General features: G+C 43.3%; 2 protein-coding genes across 2 annotated transcripts; both read right to left on the bottom strand.

Moving 5' to 3' along the window:
- Positions 1 to 375: 375 nt before the first annotated feature.
- On the bottom strand, positions 376 to 2870 carry LOC139450469 (multiple epidermal growth factor-like domains protein 10). Its single transcript, XM_071232177.1, has 5 exons — positions 2822 to 2870; positions 2182 to 2712; positions 1631 to 1766; positions 1216 to 1287; positions 376 to 493 (listed from the first exon to the last, which is right to left on the bottom strand). The coding sequence occupies exons 1-5, from the start codon at positions 2868 to 2870 to the stop codon at positions 376 to 378; spliced, it is 906 nt and encodes a 301-aa protein (XP_071088278.1).
- Positions 2871 to 14220: 11350 nt separating this feature from the next.
- LOC139450467 (uncharacterized) lies at positions 14221 to 16725 on the bottom strand. The gene is made up of 5 exons (XM_071232175.1): positions 16671 to 16725; positions 16031 to 16561; positions 15478 to 15613; positions 15061 to 15132; positions 14221 to 14338 (listed from the first exon to the last, which is right to left on the bottom strand). Exons 1-5 carry the CDS (start codon positions 16723 to 16725, stop codon positions 14221 to 14223), a joined length of 912 nt encoding a protein of 303 aa, XP_071088276.1.
- Between the last annotated feature and the right edge of the window lie 1985 nt (positions 16726 to 18710).

Genomic DNA, 18710 nt, shown 5'->3' with positions numbered 1-18710 from the left:
TTGCTTCCATTTTGATATCAGGTTTGTGAAATATTAGGAAACAATTGAGGAGCCCATAGTCCTCGCCACTTAGAATAGAATCCCGAAATATGGTGATGATTAATCAACGAAGATAGCTGCATGCATGCTTAATACTTATAAAGTGAAAACAATCCATTGCGCCAATAAGGAATATTATTTACAGATATGTCCAAGAGTTTAGATTTTGCCCTCGGATGGTAGCTCAGGGTGGAGACGGAAGACAAAACTCAGGGGTGAAGTTTAAGACGACAGCAGACATGTTTATTGTTGAGTTATTTACTTCTGCCCCGTGAACATCAACATTATTACTATTTTTTCTTGTGATGATCAAACTGGTAATGAGAATGTTGCCTGCTAGCAATTTTCATTGACAACAACGTAGGAATATATTCCGGATTCCCTGTCATCATCCACAATGGCAACCTGAACCGGTCGAGCAGGGACTGGTTGATCAATGGCCTCTTCAGTGTCTCTGAAACACAAGCAAATGTTAGGATTAACTAATTATTGGTTCGGCAGCTCGACTACTGAGGATTATTAGGGCTTCGTTCCTGCCGAACTGAAGCACATGTAACACATGTGGTGTCTCCTTAGGCAAGTGACTATGTTCGCAATATGTCTGTCCAACCAGCAGTGAATGGGTACCCAGTAGGATGAGATAGTAATTTGACTGTTAACCTTTCGTGGCTCTGTGCATCACCTACGTCTGAAGGTCCATTATTTATTCATTAGGTCCATTTATTACGCAACGCATGTTCGCTGTAAGGAGAAATGACAGTAAGTGCGTGAGTATGGTTTTACGCCGCTTTTAGCAATATTACAGCAATATCACTGTGGGGGACACCAGAAATGGGCTTCACACATTGTACCCATTAATCGAACCCGGGTCTTCGGCATGACGACTCACGCTTTAACCACTAGGCTACCCGACCGCCCCCTTAAATGACAGACTTTAGAGACCGGCAAAACGCCCGATTATTTACAGAGCGCCGTCATTTAGCTGAGTGCGGCGTCAAACAAGAAACAATAGAACTTGTTTATTAGACATGTGAACTTTGGAGTTGGGCAGTTGCAAGCTGTATTTACATGTAGGGAATGCATAAGATATAAACGTTTAGCATGTTGCAAACGTCGCATGATCAATGTTGTTGCTTTATTAATGATTGGTAACTATGGTAAATCTGTCATACCAACCCTTGCACCTCCTGTCCGAGGTCACGTGCTTCATGACAAACTGTTGTGTTTGGGAGTTGATTTCCTCGGGCCCTTGCTACATAAATCACTTACTTTCATTGCCAGACATTGGTGTAATTTTCTGTTCTTTCACCTCAAAACAAAATATCCCCTAATGTTTTGGCATAGTACATATGCCGGCAAATTGTGATGATTTTTTTCTGATATCATCATCGAGACTCCGGGGTAGACTTTAACCTTTAACCTCAGGTGCTGAGTGGACTGATGCTCGTGCATTCAGTCACTGGTTTGCCTGGTCCAAATTATGGACATGCCGCCGTAATATGCTTGAATTATTGATGACTTCGGCGTTGAAAAACTTTCACTCACTCTCTCACTCAGAATTAAAAGAGACAATATAACAGAAACAATTTACCGTTTAAGGTTTCCGTGCACTTTGTACAGTTTATATCCAATAGCACCGCAGATTAGAAGAAGAACCGCAGCAACTGCCAGACCGATGCCAATGTTAATTCCCTGCCATAGAGGCGAAGGGTGTAGGTCTGTTGTTCCTGTTGGAATATAATCATGTATAGAGTCATCATATCTCAATTGCGTAGATCGATGCTCATGATGTCAATCACTGCATTGTCTGGTCGAGACTCGTTTGTTTACAGACCGCCGTCGTATAGCTGGAATATTGCTGAGTGCAGCGTTAAACAACAAAAATTGAATGTATTTAGTATGACCCAACTGGGAATCAAACCACAGACCTTCCGCTCTCAAGGCAGACTGACTCTTAACCCGTCAAATTGATTGATGTCAAACGTGTTTATGGGCTTTTTAATTAAATACTATTAATATCCTTTTTCCTATGACCCGCAGGCCCCTAATCTCGTAATGCAGCACACATAACAACATATTTATGTACTTATTTTCCCAGATGCACGTGTAAAATGTAAATCAATGTTAAGTAATTGCACCTACTTGAATCACTTTGGTCACTGCAGTTCAATCTCAGATTTCTGTCCTCACTCCTGTTGGAAGTCGCTCCAGTTGCCGGATCTTCTTTTACACAGTTCACACTGCTGGTGGCTGTGATGGTTGAGTCTGTGCTGTCTGTCTCACCTTGTGTTATCTCGTGCTCACTTGTGGGGGTCCCTGTGCCTGGGCTGTGTTCAGCCTCTGTAGGTGTGATGTGGGTACATCTGTCACCTTGGTACCCCTCCACACACGACAGACACGTGGAACTGAATTGATCACACAGAGCGCAGTTGGGCGGACACCCTTCTTGACAGAATATCCCTGCCCACCCTTCTTTACATCCATGAGAACACTGAAGTTGTGCAGAATCTGTGTGATGACACGCTCCGTGTAGACACCTATCCCCACAAGTAGAGCTGCAACCTTCTCCGCATCCATCTGGGCATCTGAAGCACATCTCTTCCCGTCCAGGACACATCACCGAGCATGGATGACAGGCTACATCAGTCTCATTTATTGAGCACAGGTCTGTCCCTGAAAGTAATGAACAAGGCGTTGTCACTCTCGTGATATCTGTTTTACCCTCATTTATCCACAACAATTTCTAAGTCGCTCAGATAATATACCTGATAAATACTCTCACCTGATGATATCTCAAAGAGAACAGCGAAGGTGAGAACCAGTAATCTCATCACCAAGGTGAAGCTGGAGTAAACAGCGAGGACGTTTGGTATAGCTGCGGTGTTTTGTTCACTGAATAACACAGTCTTGCAGCCGTGGTTTTGCTTCCTCAATGTTCGGTTCGCTTTCAATATCCGCATGACACATCGACATTTGATGAATCCAGATGATTACAATTATCAATAACAAGCATAAACCGGTCATTTGAACTGAGGATTACACAATCATCGGAAAAGAAAAGTACTATGCTTGTCGCTACTTTATTAAATCTAAAGGCAGATTACGCTCGGTCCCAGAAAGCATATACACGTGTCTATAACTTGCTCAGCCTGATGACAACAATTCCTATCTGAGAGCCCATGTTCACATACTGTTAGCGTTCACCGCCACACAAATAAATTATGCACTTCCTATCTGAAGGCGTTTTTTCCGGTTTGAGGCAACAGTAGCTGGATATCTTGGACTTCGAACAAAATTGTTGTGTTGATTATCATATCATCAGAGGTTTACTATATATATATACAAATAGATAAATAAGACTGACGCTATTCTTAGACAATATCATCAACATTCCGCTATCTTGTCCTTCTAGTCATGACAACGTGTTTAAGTTTATTATGTAAAGTTTTTGTTAGATCTAATTCTTATTTAAACTTATGTTATTGAATTATGAATGATTCGATGTCACAATTCAATCTGACCAAGAGCACATACACCTGATCAAATTATTGTTTCAGTCCATGAAGTGGACACATTTAAGGATTGTGTTCCATTTGGTTTTCACTTATCGAGGGACAACTGTCCCAAATTATGTGATATCCTGTAGCGTCGCTCAGATGTTCAATTCACGTGGACATCGAGGCTTCATGATTTTACGTCAGCATCTTTCACTACAATGTAGCTGAAAGGGCAGGTCTGAGGCAGAACTGAGGTCGGTCCCACAATAGGTATTCTCTCAGTCCAGTATTGATGTATGACGTGTTTATGTGGCCTTGCGATGCCTACGAACAATGTAAATGATCAAACACTCAATCGAAGATCGCCACAGAACGAAACTGAAAAAGCTGGAATACCCAAACAGCACGAAGTCTAAATGCGCTACAGTCATGGAAATCCCTATCGGTACATCTTTAATAATCCGTGAAGATCCGGGGTAGAATATGCTTGTCTTCAGCAACCCATGCTTGACGTATTAGACGACTATGCTTGTCGTAAGGGGCAACTAACGGGAGAGGTCGGTCAGACGCGCTGACTTGGTTGATAATGTCATTGTATCCCTTATGCGTTATTAGATGCTCATGATGTCGACCACTGGATTGTCTGGTCCAGACTCGATTATTTACAGACCACCGTCATATAGCTGGAATATTGCTGAGTGTGTAGTTAAACAACAAACAAACAAACAAACAAATCCAAGTACAATGATAGAAACAGCTGGGTACTCTTCCAGTGTACTCCATCAAAAATACAGCAAAATCTCTATCCCATTTTGTCTATCTTTGTTATAACACCAGGCCGGTCTCTCCGGCTTGATATATGTAAGCACACATAATGTAGCTCAACTGCAACCAAATATACTTTTATCCAACAGAATAGTAATAGCATGTTCTCTGTATCGAACATCAATATAATATCTTACCAGTGAGTATTTTATCAAAAGCATTCCTCCCGAATACCTGCCGAACTGGGTCCTTTTTGTTGCTGGTAAACAAAAATTGTTTATATTCTGGAAAAATATCACGAAAGTTACTTTCTATTGACTATGTTTCATATAAAACAATAATGTCTTGTTCAGATACAAAAGAAACAAAGCCAATGTCGGACAGTTTGTTGATTAAATCTTCTGTATTCCTTGCAATGTCAGATATGATTTTGCTTGACCTTTGACCTTGACGGCAGCACCCGCTCCTGATCCACACTTGACGATGTTCCACTTGAGTCGCGATCTGCGACTGGAGCCGACAACTGATGCTCATCACCTTCCAGAGTAGTGCCTGGCATGTCCTCAATAACGAACCTGCCATTCTTATATAGCCCCTCTTGTTCTCAGGCCTGAGCAAAGTCAGTTTCTCACGCTGTCGCTTATTACGAATAATTGCAAGAAACCGAGAAAAAAACAATACAAAAACTTGAAAATATCAAAACGTATCCTATATTTCCAAACAAACTTTGTTCATAAGAATATTTTACATTAAGGGTCAGATAAACGTAAAGCGGTTTCTCAAAATTTATGCAGTAACCCACTCAGCGCGGCAATACTACACATTGAAACCTCATTACTCAGGCGATATCCTTCGAAAGACAAAGGACGAAAGGACGAGGGTCCTTTTCGGTCTACTTAAAATTTGGCGGAAGCTTTTGTTTAGTTATGTATGAAAACTATCAGACATGTACAAATTGCTGACATCTTGTCTCTTCTCTTCAGGACAAGTTTTGGACTTCTGACATGCTCAAATCCAATGCTTTACTCACTCAAACCGAAAATGGAGAAGCCTCAACGCTGATTGGTGGTGGATCAGGGTGCTGATTAGTGAATAAAGACGCTGATTGGTGGATTAGAACGTCCACCTGACCTCTGGACTAACATCTAGGCTCTGAGCAAAATGAACATATTTTACAGATAAAAACAGTTGTTAAATTTTAGTTTTGAAATATAATAAAAAGGAGCCCAGAGATTCTCTTGATTCGGGATACTGCAGTAACTTGCCAAATATTATAGGCTTACAAGAGCTATATTGGATATATTTGTTTCAGGGTCTGTAGGACAGACTAACCTGACCTCCTATTGAAATGTCATATCTTCACGCAGAGATCTGATGTTAATGAGATTAGATCAAATAAATAAATATGGATATAATGTGTGAAAAAGGCCGATTTGTCGAACTCGAAAAGAAAATCTTAGGCCTGTAACCCAAGTTGAACGTTACTTACAGTTTATCTAATCTCTTATGAAGTAAGCTTTGGTGAAAGACTTGCTCACGTTCAAGTGTAAGACAATTAGAATGACACATTTTATCCTTATCTATGCATGTTGTGCTGCCCCAAACAGACAGTGGTTTGAAATGACAAAAGTCTAGTTCTCATTCATATGAACACATGCGATAACTTGCACAACAATTTCTACACGATTTGATATATTCTAAAATTTTGCACATCCTGTCAATCAAAAAAGGCCTTTATCCTTCATCGACCTTTCCGGATTAACCCATCGTTTCAGTTGTGACAGTCGTTTCTAAAATTCATACAGAAGACGAAGTTTCCGGACTAACGGGGTTTCACTGTATACAGTGTACAACAGATACACTTTGGCGGACCCTTACGACAAACCGTGTGTACTTAGTCTCTGTTGTGCCCTCAAATCCCTACTGGGACACAAACATGATACTGAGAATCTGGAGCTCATTTGAACACAAGTAAACTCACTCCCCAAAACTCAAATAAACACTCACTCACTCTCCCCTCTCCCTCACTCCCCAACACTCGAACAACCTCTCACTCACTCCCCCTCTCACTCACTCCCCAACACTCAAACAAACACTCAGTCACTCTCGCCTCTCACTCACTCCCAAACAATCAAACAACCACTCAGTCACTCTCCCCTCTCACACACTCCCCAACACTCAAACAACCACTCAGTCACTCCCCCTCAGACTCACTCCCCCAGAAACAAACTCTCAGTCACTCTCCCCTCTCACTCACTCCCCAACACTCAAATAACCACTCAGTCACTCCCCTCTCACTCCCAAACAATCAAACAAACACTCAGTCACTCTCCCCTCTCACTCACTCCTCAACAATCAAACAACCACTCAGTCACTCTCGCCTCTCACTCACTCCCCAACAATCAAACAACCACTCAGTCACTCTCCCCTCTCACTCCTCAACAATCAAACAACCACTCAGTCACTCTCCCCTCTCACTCACTCCCCAAAAATCAAACAACCACTCAGTCACTCTCCCCTCTCACTCACTCCCCAACACTCAAATAACCAGTCAGTCACTCTCCCCTCTCACTCACTCCCCAACACTCAAATAACCACTCAGTCACTCCCCCTCTCACTCACTCCCCAACAATCAAACAAACACTCAGTCACTCTCCCCGCTCACTCACTCCCCAACACTCAAACAAATACTCACTCACTCTCCCCTCTCACTCCCCAACACTCAAACAACCTCTCACTCAACCCCCCCCCTTCACTCACTCCCCAACGCTCAAACAACCACTCAGTCACTCTCCCCTCTGACTCACTCCCCAACAATCAAACCACCACTCAGTCACTCTCCCCTCTCACTCACTCCCCAACAATCAAACAAACACTCAGTAACTCTTCCCTCTCACTCACTCCTCAACAATCAAACAAACACTCAGTCACTCTCGCCTCTCACTCACTCCCCAAAAATCAAACAAACACTCAGTCACTCTCCCCTCTCACTCACTCCTCAACAATCAAACAACCACTCAGTCACTCGCCTCTCACTCACTCCTCAACAATCAAACAACCACTCAGTCACTCTCCTCTCACTTATTCCCCACACTCAAACAATCACTCAGTCACTCCCCCTCTCACTCACTCTCCAACAATCAAACAACCACTCACTCACTCCCCCTCTCACTCACTCCCCAACAATCAAACAAACACTCAGTCACTCCCCCTCTCACTCACTCTCCAACAATCAAACAACCACTCAGTCAATTTCCTCTCACTCACTCCCCAACAATCAAACAATCACTCAATCACTCCCCCTCTCACTCACTCCCCAACAATCAAACAACCACTCAGTCAGTCCCCCTCTCACTCACTCCCCAACAATCAAACAACCACTCAGTCACTCTCCCCCTCACTCACTCCCCAACAATCAAACAACCACTCAGTCAATTTCCTCTCACTCACTCCCCAACAATCAAACAACCACTCAATCACTCCCCCTCTCACTCACTCCCCAACAATCAAACAACCACTCAGTCAGTCCCCCTCTCACTCACTCCCCAACAATCAAACAACCACTCAGTCACTCTCCCCCTCACTCACTCCCCAACAATCAAACAACCACTCAGTCACTCTCCTCTCACTCACTTCCCAACAATCAAACAACCACTCAGTCACTCTCCAATCTCACTCACTCCCCAACACTCAAACAACCACTCAGACACTCCCCTCTCACTCACTCCCCAACAATCAAACAACCACTCAGTCAGTCCCCCTCTCACTCACTCTCCAACAATCAAACAAACACTCAGTCACTCTCCCCTCTGACTCACTCCCCCACACTCAAACAACCACTCAGTTACTCCCCCTCTCACTCACTCCCCACACTCAAACAACCACTCAGTCAGTCCCCTCTCACTCACTCCCCAAAACTCAAACAGACACTCAGTCACTCTCCCCGCTCACTCACTCCCCCACAATCAGAGAAACACTCAATCACTCTCCCCTCTCACTCACTCCCCAAAACTCAAACAAACACTCAGTCAATCTCCCTCTCACTCACTCCCCCACACTCTAACAAACACTCAGTCACTCCCCCTCTCACTCACTCCCCAACAATCAAACAACCACTCAGTCACTCCCCCTCTCACTCACTCCCCAAAAACTCAAACAACCACTCAGTCACTCTCCCCCTCACTCAGTTCCCAACAATCAAACAACCACTCAGTCACTCCCCTCTGACTCACTCCCCAAAACTCAAACAACCACTCAGTCAATCCCCCTCTCACTCACTATCCAACAATCAAACAAACATTCAGTCACTCCCCCTCTCACTCACTCCCCAAAACTCAAACAAACACTCAGTCAATCTCCCCTCTCACTCACTCCCCCACACTCTAACAAACACTCAGTCACTCCCCCTCTCACTCACTCCCCAAAACTAAAACAAACACTCAATCACTCTCCCCTCTCACTCACTCCCCAAAACTCAAACAAACACTCAGTCAATCTCCCCTCTCACTCACTCCCCCACACTCTAACAAACACTCAGTCACTCCCCCTCTCACTCACTCCCCAACAATCAAACAACCACTCAGTCACTCCCCCTCTCACTCACTCCCCAAAACTCAAACAACCACTCAGTCACTCCCCCTCTCACTCACTATCCAACAATCAAACAAACACTCAGTCACTCTCCCCTATGACTCACTCCCCAACACTCAAACAACCACTCAGTCACTCCCCCTCTCACTCACTCCCCAACACTTAAACAACCACTCAGTCAGTCCCCCTCTCACTCACTCCCCAACACTCAAACAACCACTCAGTCACTCCCCCTCTCACTCACTCCCCAAAACTCAAACAACCACTCAGTCACTCCCCCTCTCACTCACTCCCCAACAATCAAACAACCACTCAGTCATTCCCCCTCTCACTCACTCCCCAACAATCAAACAACCACTCAGTCACTCCCCCTCTCACTCACTCCCCAAAACTCAAACAACCACTCAGTCACTCCCCCTCTCACTCACTCCCCAACAATCAAACAACCACTCAGTCATTCCCCCTCTCACTCACTCCCCAACACTCAAAGAACCACTCAGTCACTCTCCCCTCTCACTTACTCCCCAACACTCAAACAACCACTCAGTCAGTCCCCCTCTCACTCACTCCCCACACTCAAACAACCACTCAGTCACTCTCCCTCTCACTTACTCCCCACACTCAAACAACCACTCAGTCACTTCCCTCTCACTCACTCCCCACACTCAAACAACCACTCAGTCACTCTCCCTCTCACTCACTCCCCACACTCAAACAACCACTCAGTCACTCTCCCTCTCACTTACTCCCCACACTCAAACAACCACTCAGTCAGTCCCCCTCTGACTCACTCCCCAACACTCAAACAACCACTCAGTCAGTCCCCTCTCACTTACTCCCCACACTCAAACAACCACTCAGTCACTCTCCCTCTCACTCACTCCCCACACTCAAACAACCACTCAGTCAGTCCCCTCTCACTTACTCCCCACACTCAAACAACCACTCAGTCACTCCCCCTCTCACTCACTCCCCACACTCAAACAACCACTCAGTCACTCCCCCTCTCACTTACTCCCCACACTCAAACAACCACTCAGTCACTCCCCCTCTCACTCACTCCCCACAATCAAACAACCACTCAGTCACTCCCCCTCTCACTCACTCCCCACAATCAAACAACCACTCAGTCACTCCCCCTCTCACTCACTCCCCACAATCAAACAACCACTCAGTCACTCTCCTATCTCACTCACTCCCCAACAATCAAACAACCACTCACTCTCGCCTCTCACTCACTCCCGAACACTCAAGGAACCACTCTCTCATCCCGATCTCTCTCTCTCTCTCTCTCTCTCTCACACACACACACACACACACACACACACACACACACACACACACACACACACACACACACACACACACACACTCCTCTCAGTAACTCTCCCCTCTCACCCAAACTCAATCTTCCCTCTCATGCATTCCCCCTCTCGCTCACTCTCCCACTTTGAAACAACCACTCTCCAACTCACTCACCCAAACTCAAACAGCCACTTTTCCCTCTCATGCATTGCCCCCACTCACTCACTCACTCCTACACACTTACTCCAATGCCCTCAAGCATTCCAGTCAATGAACCATTAATTAGTTGTCCCTTTGAGTTCGTTATAACCTTAGTTTACTGTAGCTACTGTTGTCACGAATATGTTTATCTCATAGTTTTCTGTTGCACAGTAACAATACCAATTTTAACAGACTATGAGATGATCGCAACGTGTTATTTCATATATACATTGAAAGTATAACACACGGGGTCAATCACAACGAGGATAAAAAAGAGTTGGATCGAAAAGGGTTCATTAAATTATTCATTTTGCACACACACACACACTCACGCACGCACGCACACAAGCACGCACGCACGCGCGCGTGTACAAGAATTATTTGACCATGATACTTTTAAACACTATTTCTAAAGTCAATAATGATGTTAACACATTCGTAAGCAAATGCTGAATAATGCAGGCCATCGGGTAGGTTTTTGTTATTCATTTAAGAACAGAAACTGTTGGTTACAAGAGTCTGACTTAAAATATTTCCTTTTTCCGCGCCCTCGGGAACGGGAGCAGACGTCTGATAAAAGGTCGTACACAAAATCTTAGTAAATAGAAATGACAAGGTTGTGATGTAGGACGATATGTGTGGCGTACTTCCTTGAGTTTGTTTGTTTGTTGTTTAAACGACGCACCTGATCCCGTTCGTAAGAGGCGACTAACGTTGTTGGTTTATTGTTTAATGCCGCAATCAACAATATTTCAGATATATGACGGCGATCTGTAAATAATCGACTTTGAACCAGACAATCCAGTGATTGATATCATGAGCATCTATCAGGGCAATTGGGATCGATGACATGCATCAACCAAGTCAGCGAGTCTGACCCGTACTATAGGTATATTGATATTGCCATCCGTCATACATTTGTATTCATATCACTACCCATACTACATATGTTTGATGACCCATACTACATTTGTATTTAAAACCCGTGCTACATTTATGTTATTAACCCATCTCCACCCCGTATTACGATTGTATTTATCCCCACCCCATACTCCCGCCTCACGTACTATATTTGTATTGTAAGCGAATTCCATCCCCGCCTCATGTACTAAATTGTATAGTTACCCATTCCCACCACCCGTCTCACGTACCAAAGTTGTATTGTTACCCATCTCCACCCCTGTCTCACGTACTAAAGTTGTATTGTTACCCATCCCCACCCCCGTCTCACGTACTAAAGTTGTATTGTTACCCATTCCCACCCCCGCCCCACGTACAAAAGTTGTATTGTTACCCATCCCCACCCCCGCACCACGTACTAAAGTTGTATTGTTACCCATCCCCACCCCCGTCTAACGTACTAAAGTTGTATTTTTACCCATCCCCACCCCCGTCTCACGTACTAAAGTTGTATTGTTACCCATCCCCACCCCCGTCTATCGTACTAAAGTTGTATTGTTACCCATCCCCACCCCCGCCTCACGTACTAAAGTTGTATTGTTACCCATCCCCACCCCCGCATCACGTAATAAAGTTGTATTGTTACCAATCCCCACCCCCGTCTCACATACTAAAGTTGTATTGTTACCCATCCCCACCCCCGTCTCACGTACTTAAGTTGTATTGTTACCCATCCCCACCCCCGTCTCACGTACTGAAGTTGTATTGTTACCCATCCCCACCCCCGCCTCACGTAATAAAGTTGTATTGTTACCCATCCCCACCCCCGTCTCACGTACTTAAGTTGTATTGTTACCCATCCCCACCCCCGTCTCACGTATTTAAATTGTATTGTTACGATCATAGGTTTCGTGCACGCCAAAGGTACTCAACTCTGCACTTCAGACTACTGGACCAACCGTGCCCGTGAGAATATCGTGCAATATTAAAACAATGGCAGAAGATTGTCAAATGAGAATTGCTTAAACATCTGCATATTGTGTCTTAGTGTTGAGTGAGTGAGTTAATATTTATCGTCACATCGGCAATATTTCAGCCATACCGTGACGAGAAGTTATACATTAAATATACACATTAGACTTTATAAAAACCTGTCATCGAAGGACAGTATGATAACTAGATATCACAGATAAGATTTAAAACTAGCTGAGGAACATCTAAAAGTAGAAAAAAAAACACAATATAAAAATGGACTAGAGATCGTCAGTAACTAAAGGGAGATCACCACACCAGGGACCATGGGGACTTACAGTACCTTTTCTCCCTGCATGGACCCTGGCAGGATTCATATCAACCCTTCAGTCACTGGCGATAGTTTACCAGTTAAGCCTTATATTAAAATGACAAAAATACTTCGTTTTAAAATTCTGGCATGCATAAAAATACTTTGAATGATGTGGGACTTATATACCCTCTTAGGGTGAGTCTTAGTGTTGAAGAGGAATTTCCTTTTAACTTGAATAAAGACTGCTGAGACAAAGGTTTATCCGAGGTCTTTACTTGCCAAATGTCTACAGAAACCCCTTTGTAGAAAACTCCCATTCTCGCAATATAAAACTCCACATAACCTTGCACACACATCAGGTCATGTCGTGTTGGAAAAGGGATTCTTAAAATATGTTTTGTTAGTTTGTTTGCTGTTGAACACCGCACTCAGCAATATTCCAGCTATATGACGGCGGTCTGTAAAATAATCGAGTCTGGCCCAGACAATCCAGTGATTGAAATCATGAGCATCGATCCACGCAAGTGGGATCGATGACATGCATCAACCAAGTCAGCGAGCCTGACTACCCGATCCCGATAGTCGCCTTTTACGACAAGCGTAGTCACCTTTTACGGCTAGCATGGGTTGCTGAAGACCTATTCTACCCCAGAATCTTCACGGGTCCTTAAAATATGTGTTGTACTGTAAATGTGACATGACCTTAACCACTGTATATGGGCCGGAGGTGTACAATAACACTCCGTTGAGTTCTATAACTTTATGGGAAGATCGTAGAATATTCCATTTTTCAATATGTCAGCATCCAGCTTATACAAGAGACAAGTGAAGCGTTCTCCTTAAGCTACTAGAGAAGAATTACATTTTTCATAATGTCTTCATTTACGACGCAAACACCCGTATTCAAGTCGTTTTAGCCACTGTTTAGCCTTATGAATGCTGTTAGCATTAATTACAGCTTTTCTCAACTTTGGGCCACCCTGAATATGTAAATGTATGTATGTGGAATTACCCGGACGGTAGACCGACAGTATTAATTACACAGCTGAATCTGAACACACCCGGAAAGTGTTCTGATAAGAAGGACACAACGAAGAAGACAAATCAATAATCGTTTCGAGTCATGTATTTAAAAAAAGATATATTGCAAGGAGTTATTTCCTTCTTCCAGTTAAAAAACAAACGCGAGAGAACAACCAGTGTCCATTCCCTGGCAAACGAACCGTCTCGACTTTCCCTTCATATTGCGAATATTGCTCCCAGTTGCTTCCATTTTGATATCAGGTTTGTGAAATATTAGGAAACAATTGAGGAGCCCATAGTCCTCGCCACTTAGAATAGAATCCCGAAATATGGTGATGATTAATCAACGAAGATAGCTGCATGCATGCTTAATACTTATAAAGTGAAAACAATCCATTGCGCCAATAAGGAATATTATTTACAGATATGTCCAAGAGTTTAGATTTTGCCCTCGGATGGTAGCTCAGGGTGGAGACGGAAGACAAAACTCAGGGGTGAAGTTTAAGACGACAGCAGACATGTTTATTGTTGAGTTATTTACTTCTGCCCCGTGAACATCAACATTATTACTATTTTTTCTTGTGATGATCAAACTGGTAATGAGAATGTTGCCTGCTAGCAATTTTCATTGACAACAACGTAGGAATATATTCCGGATTCCCTGTCATCATCCACAATGGCAACCTGAACCGGTCGAGCAGGGACTGGTTGATCAATGGCCTCTTCAGTGTCTCTGAAACACAAGCAAATGTAAGGATTAACTAATTATTGGTTCGGTAGCTCGACTACTGAGGATTATTAGGGCTTCGTTCCTGCCGAACTGAAGCACATGTAACACATGTGGTGTCTCCTTAGGCAAGTGACTATGTTCGCAATATGTCTGTCCAACCAGCAGTGAATGGGTACCCAGTAGGATGAGATAGTAATTTGACTGTTAACCTTTCGTGGCTCTGTGCATCACCTACGTCTGAAGGTCCATTATTTATTCATTAGGTCCATTTATTACGCAACGCATGTTCGCTGTAAGGAGAAATGACAGTAAGTGCGTGAGTATGGTTTTACGCCGCTTTTAGCAATATTACAGCAATATCACTGTGGGGGACACCAGAAATGGGCTTCACACATTGTACCCATTAATCGAACCCGGGTCTTCGGCATGACGACTCACGCTTTAACCACTAGGCTACCCGACCGCCCCCTTAAATGACAGACTTTAGAGACCGGCAAAACGCCCGATTATTTACAGAGCGCCGTCATTTAGCTGAGTGCGGCGTCAAACAAGAAACAATAGAACTTGTTTATAAGACATATGAGCTTTGGAGTTGGACAGTTGCAAGCTGTGTTTACATGTAGGAAATGCATAAGATATAAACGTTTAGCATGTTGCAAACGTCACATGATCAATGTTGTTGCTTTATTAATGATTGGTAACAATGGTAAATCTGTCATACCAACCCTTGCACCTCCTGTCCGAGGTCACGTGCTTCATGACAAACTGTTGTGTTTGGGAGTTGATTTCCTCGGGCCCTTGCCACATAAATCACTTACTTTCATTGCCAGACATTGGTGTAATTTTCTGTTCTTTCACCTCAAAACAAAATATCCCCTAATGTTTTGGCATAGTACATATGCCAGCAAATTGTGATGATTTTTTTTCTTATATCATCATCAAGACTCCGGGGTAGACTTTAACCTTTAACCCCTGAGTGCTGAGTGGACTGAGGCTCGTGCATTCAGTCACTGGTTTGCCTGGTCCAAATTATGAAGATGCCGCCGTAATATGCTTGAATTATTGATGACTTCGGCGTTGAACAACTTTCACTCACTCTCTCACTCAGAATTAAAAGAGACAATATAACAGAAACAATTTACCGTTTAAGACTTCCGTGCACTTTGTACAGTTTATATCCAATGGCACCGCAGATTAGAAGAAGAACCGCAGCAACTGCCAGACCGATGCCAATGTTAATTCCCTGCCATAGAGGCGAAGGGTATAGGTCGGTTGTTCCTGTTGGAATATAATCATGTATAGAGTCATCATATCTCAATTGCGTAGATCGATGCACATGATGTCAATCACTGCATTGTCTGGTCGAGACTCGATTATTTACAGACCGGCGTCATATAGCTGGAATATTGCTGAGTGCAGCGTTAAACAACAAACAAATTTAATGTATTTAGTATGACCCAACTGGTAATCAAACCACAGACCTTCCGCTCTCCAGGCAGACTGACTCTTAACCCGTCAAATTGATTGATGTCAAACGTGTTTATGGACTTTTTAATTAAATACTATTAATATCCTGTTTCCTATGACCCGCAGGCCCCTAACCTCGTAATGCAGCACACATAACAACATATTTATGTACTTATTTTCCCAGATGCACGTGTAAAATGTAAATCAATGTTAAGTAATTGCACCTACTTGAATCACTTTGGTCACTGCAGTTCAATCTCAGATTTCTGTCCTCACTCCTGTTGGAAGTCGCTCCAGTTGCCGGATCTTCTTTTACACAGTTCACACTGCTGGTGGCTGTGATGGTTGAGTCTGTGCTGTCTGTCTCACCTTGTGTTGTCTCGTGTTCACTTGTGGGGGTCCCTGTGCCTGGGCTGTGTTCAGCCTCTGTAGGTGTGATGTGGGTACAGTTGTCACCTTGGTACCCATCCACACACGACAGACACGTGGAACTGAATTGATCACACAGAACGCAGTTGGGCGGACACCCTTCTTGACAGGATATCCCTGCCCACCCTTCTTTACATCCATGAGAACACTGAAGTTGTGCAGTGTCTGTGTAATGGCACGCTCCGTGTAGACACCTGTCCCCACAAGTAGATCTGCAACCTTCTCCGCATCCATCTGGGCATCTGAAGCACTTCCCTTCCCGTCCAGGACACATCACCCAGCATGGAAGACAGGCTACATCAGTCTCACTTATTGAGCAGAGGTCTGTCCCTGAAAGTAATGAACAAAGCGTTGTCACTCTCGTGATATCTGTTTTACCCTCATTTATCCACAACAATTTCTAAGTCGCTCAGATAATATACCTGATAAATACTCTCACCTGATGATATCTCAAACAGAACATGTACAGTGAGGGTGAGAACCAGTAATCTCATCACCAAGGTGTAGCTGGTGTTAACAGCGAGGACGTTTGGTATAGCTGCGGTGTTTTGTTCACTGAATAACACCGTCTTGCAGGCGTGGTTTTGCTTCCTCAATGTTCGGTTCGCTTTCAATATCCGCATGACACATCGACATTTGATGAATCCAGATGATTACACTTATCAATAACAAGCATAAACCGGTCATTTGACCTGAGGATTACACAATCATCGGAAAAGAAAAGTACTATGCTTGTCGCTACTTTATTAAATCTAAAGGCAGATTACGCTCGGTCCCAGAAATCATATACACGTGTCTATAACTTGCTCAGCCTGATGACAACAATTCCTATCTGAGAGCCCATGTTCACATACTGTTAGCGTTCACCGCCACACAAATAAATTATGCACTTCCTATCTGAAGGCGTTTTTTCCGGTTTGAGGCAACAGTAGCTGGATATCTTGGACTTCGAACAAAATTGTTGTGTTGATTATCATATCATCAGAGGTTTACTATATATATATATACAAATAAATAAATAGATAAATAAAATTGATGCTATTCTTAGACAATATCATCAACATTCCGCTATCTTGTCCTTCTAGTCATGACAACGTGTTTAAGTTTATTATGTAAAGTTTTTGTTAGATCTAATTCTTATTTAAACTTATGTTATTGAATTATGAATGATTCGATGTCACAATTCAATCTGACCAAGAGCACATACACCTGATCAAATTATTGTTTCAGTCCATGAAGGGGACACATTTAAGGATTGTGTTCCATTTGGTTTTCACTTATCGAGGGACAACTGTCCCAAATTATGTGATATCCTGTAGCGTCGCTCAGATGTTCAATTCACGTGGACATCGAGGCTTCAAGATTTTACGTCAGCATCTTTCACTACAATGTAGCTGAAAGGGCAGGTCTGAGGCAGAACTTAGGTCGGTCCCACAATAGGTATTCTCTCAGTCCAGTATTGATGTATGACGTGTTTATGTGGCCTTGCGATGCCTACGAACAATGTAAATGATCAAACACTCAATCGAAGATCGCCACAGAACGAAACTGAAAAAGCTGGAATACCCAAACAGCACGAAGTCTAAATGCGCTACAGTCATGGAAATCCCTATCGGTACATCTTTAATAACCCGTGAAGATCCGGGGTAGAATATGCTTGTCTTCAGCAACCCATGCTTGACGTATTAGACGACTATGCTTGTCGTAAGGGGCAACTAACGGGAGAGGTCGGTCAGACGCGCTGACTTGGTTGATAATGTCATTGTATCCCTAATGCGTTATTCGATGCTCATGATGTCGACCACTGGATTGTCTGGTCCAGACTCGATTATTTACAGACCACCGTCATATAGCTGGAATATTGCTGAGTGTGTAGTTAAACAACAAACAAACAAACAAACAAATCCAAGTACAATGATAGAAACAGCTGGGTACTCTTCCAGTGTACTCCATCAAAAATACAGCAAAATCTCTATCCCATTTTGTCTATCTTTGTTATAACACCAGGCCGGTCTCTCCGGCTTGATATATGTAAGCACACATAATGTAGCTCAACTGCAACCAAATATACTTTTATCCAACAGAATAGTAATAGCATGTTCTCTGTATCGAACATCAATATAATATCTTACCAGTGAGTATTTTATCAAAAGCATTCCTCCCGAATACCTGCCGAACTGGGTCCTTTTTGTTGCTGGTAAACAAAAATTGTCTATATTCTGGAAAAATATCACGAAAGTTACTTTCTATTGACTATGTTTCATATAAAACAATAATGTCTTGTTCAGATACAAAAGAAACAAAGCCAATGTCGGACAGTTTGTTGATTAAATCTTCTGTATTCCTTGCAATGTCAGATATGATTTTGCTTGACCTTTGACCTTGACGGCTCCTGATCCACAGTTGACGATGTTCCACTTGAGTCGCGATCTGCGACTGGAGCCGACAACTGATGCTTATCACCTTCCAGAGTAGTAGC

Source organism: Haliotis cracherodii, unplaced genomic scaffold (assembly GCF_022045235.1).
Source record: "Haliotis cracherodii isolate W230 unplaced genomic scaffold, xgHalCrac1.p SCAF_8, whole genome shotgun sequence".
NCBI classification, from domain to species: domain Eukaryota; kingdom Metazoa; phylum Mollusca; class Gastropoda; order Lepetellida; family Haliotidae; genus Haliotis; species Haliotis cracherodii.
This window is presented reverse-complemented; position numbering and strand designations above follow the sequence as displayed.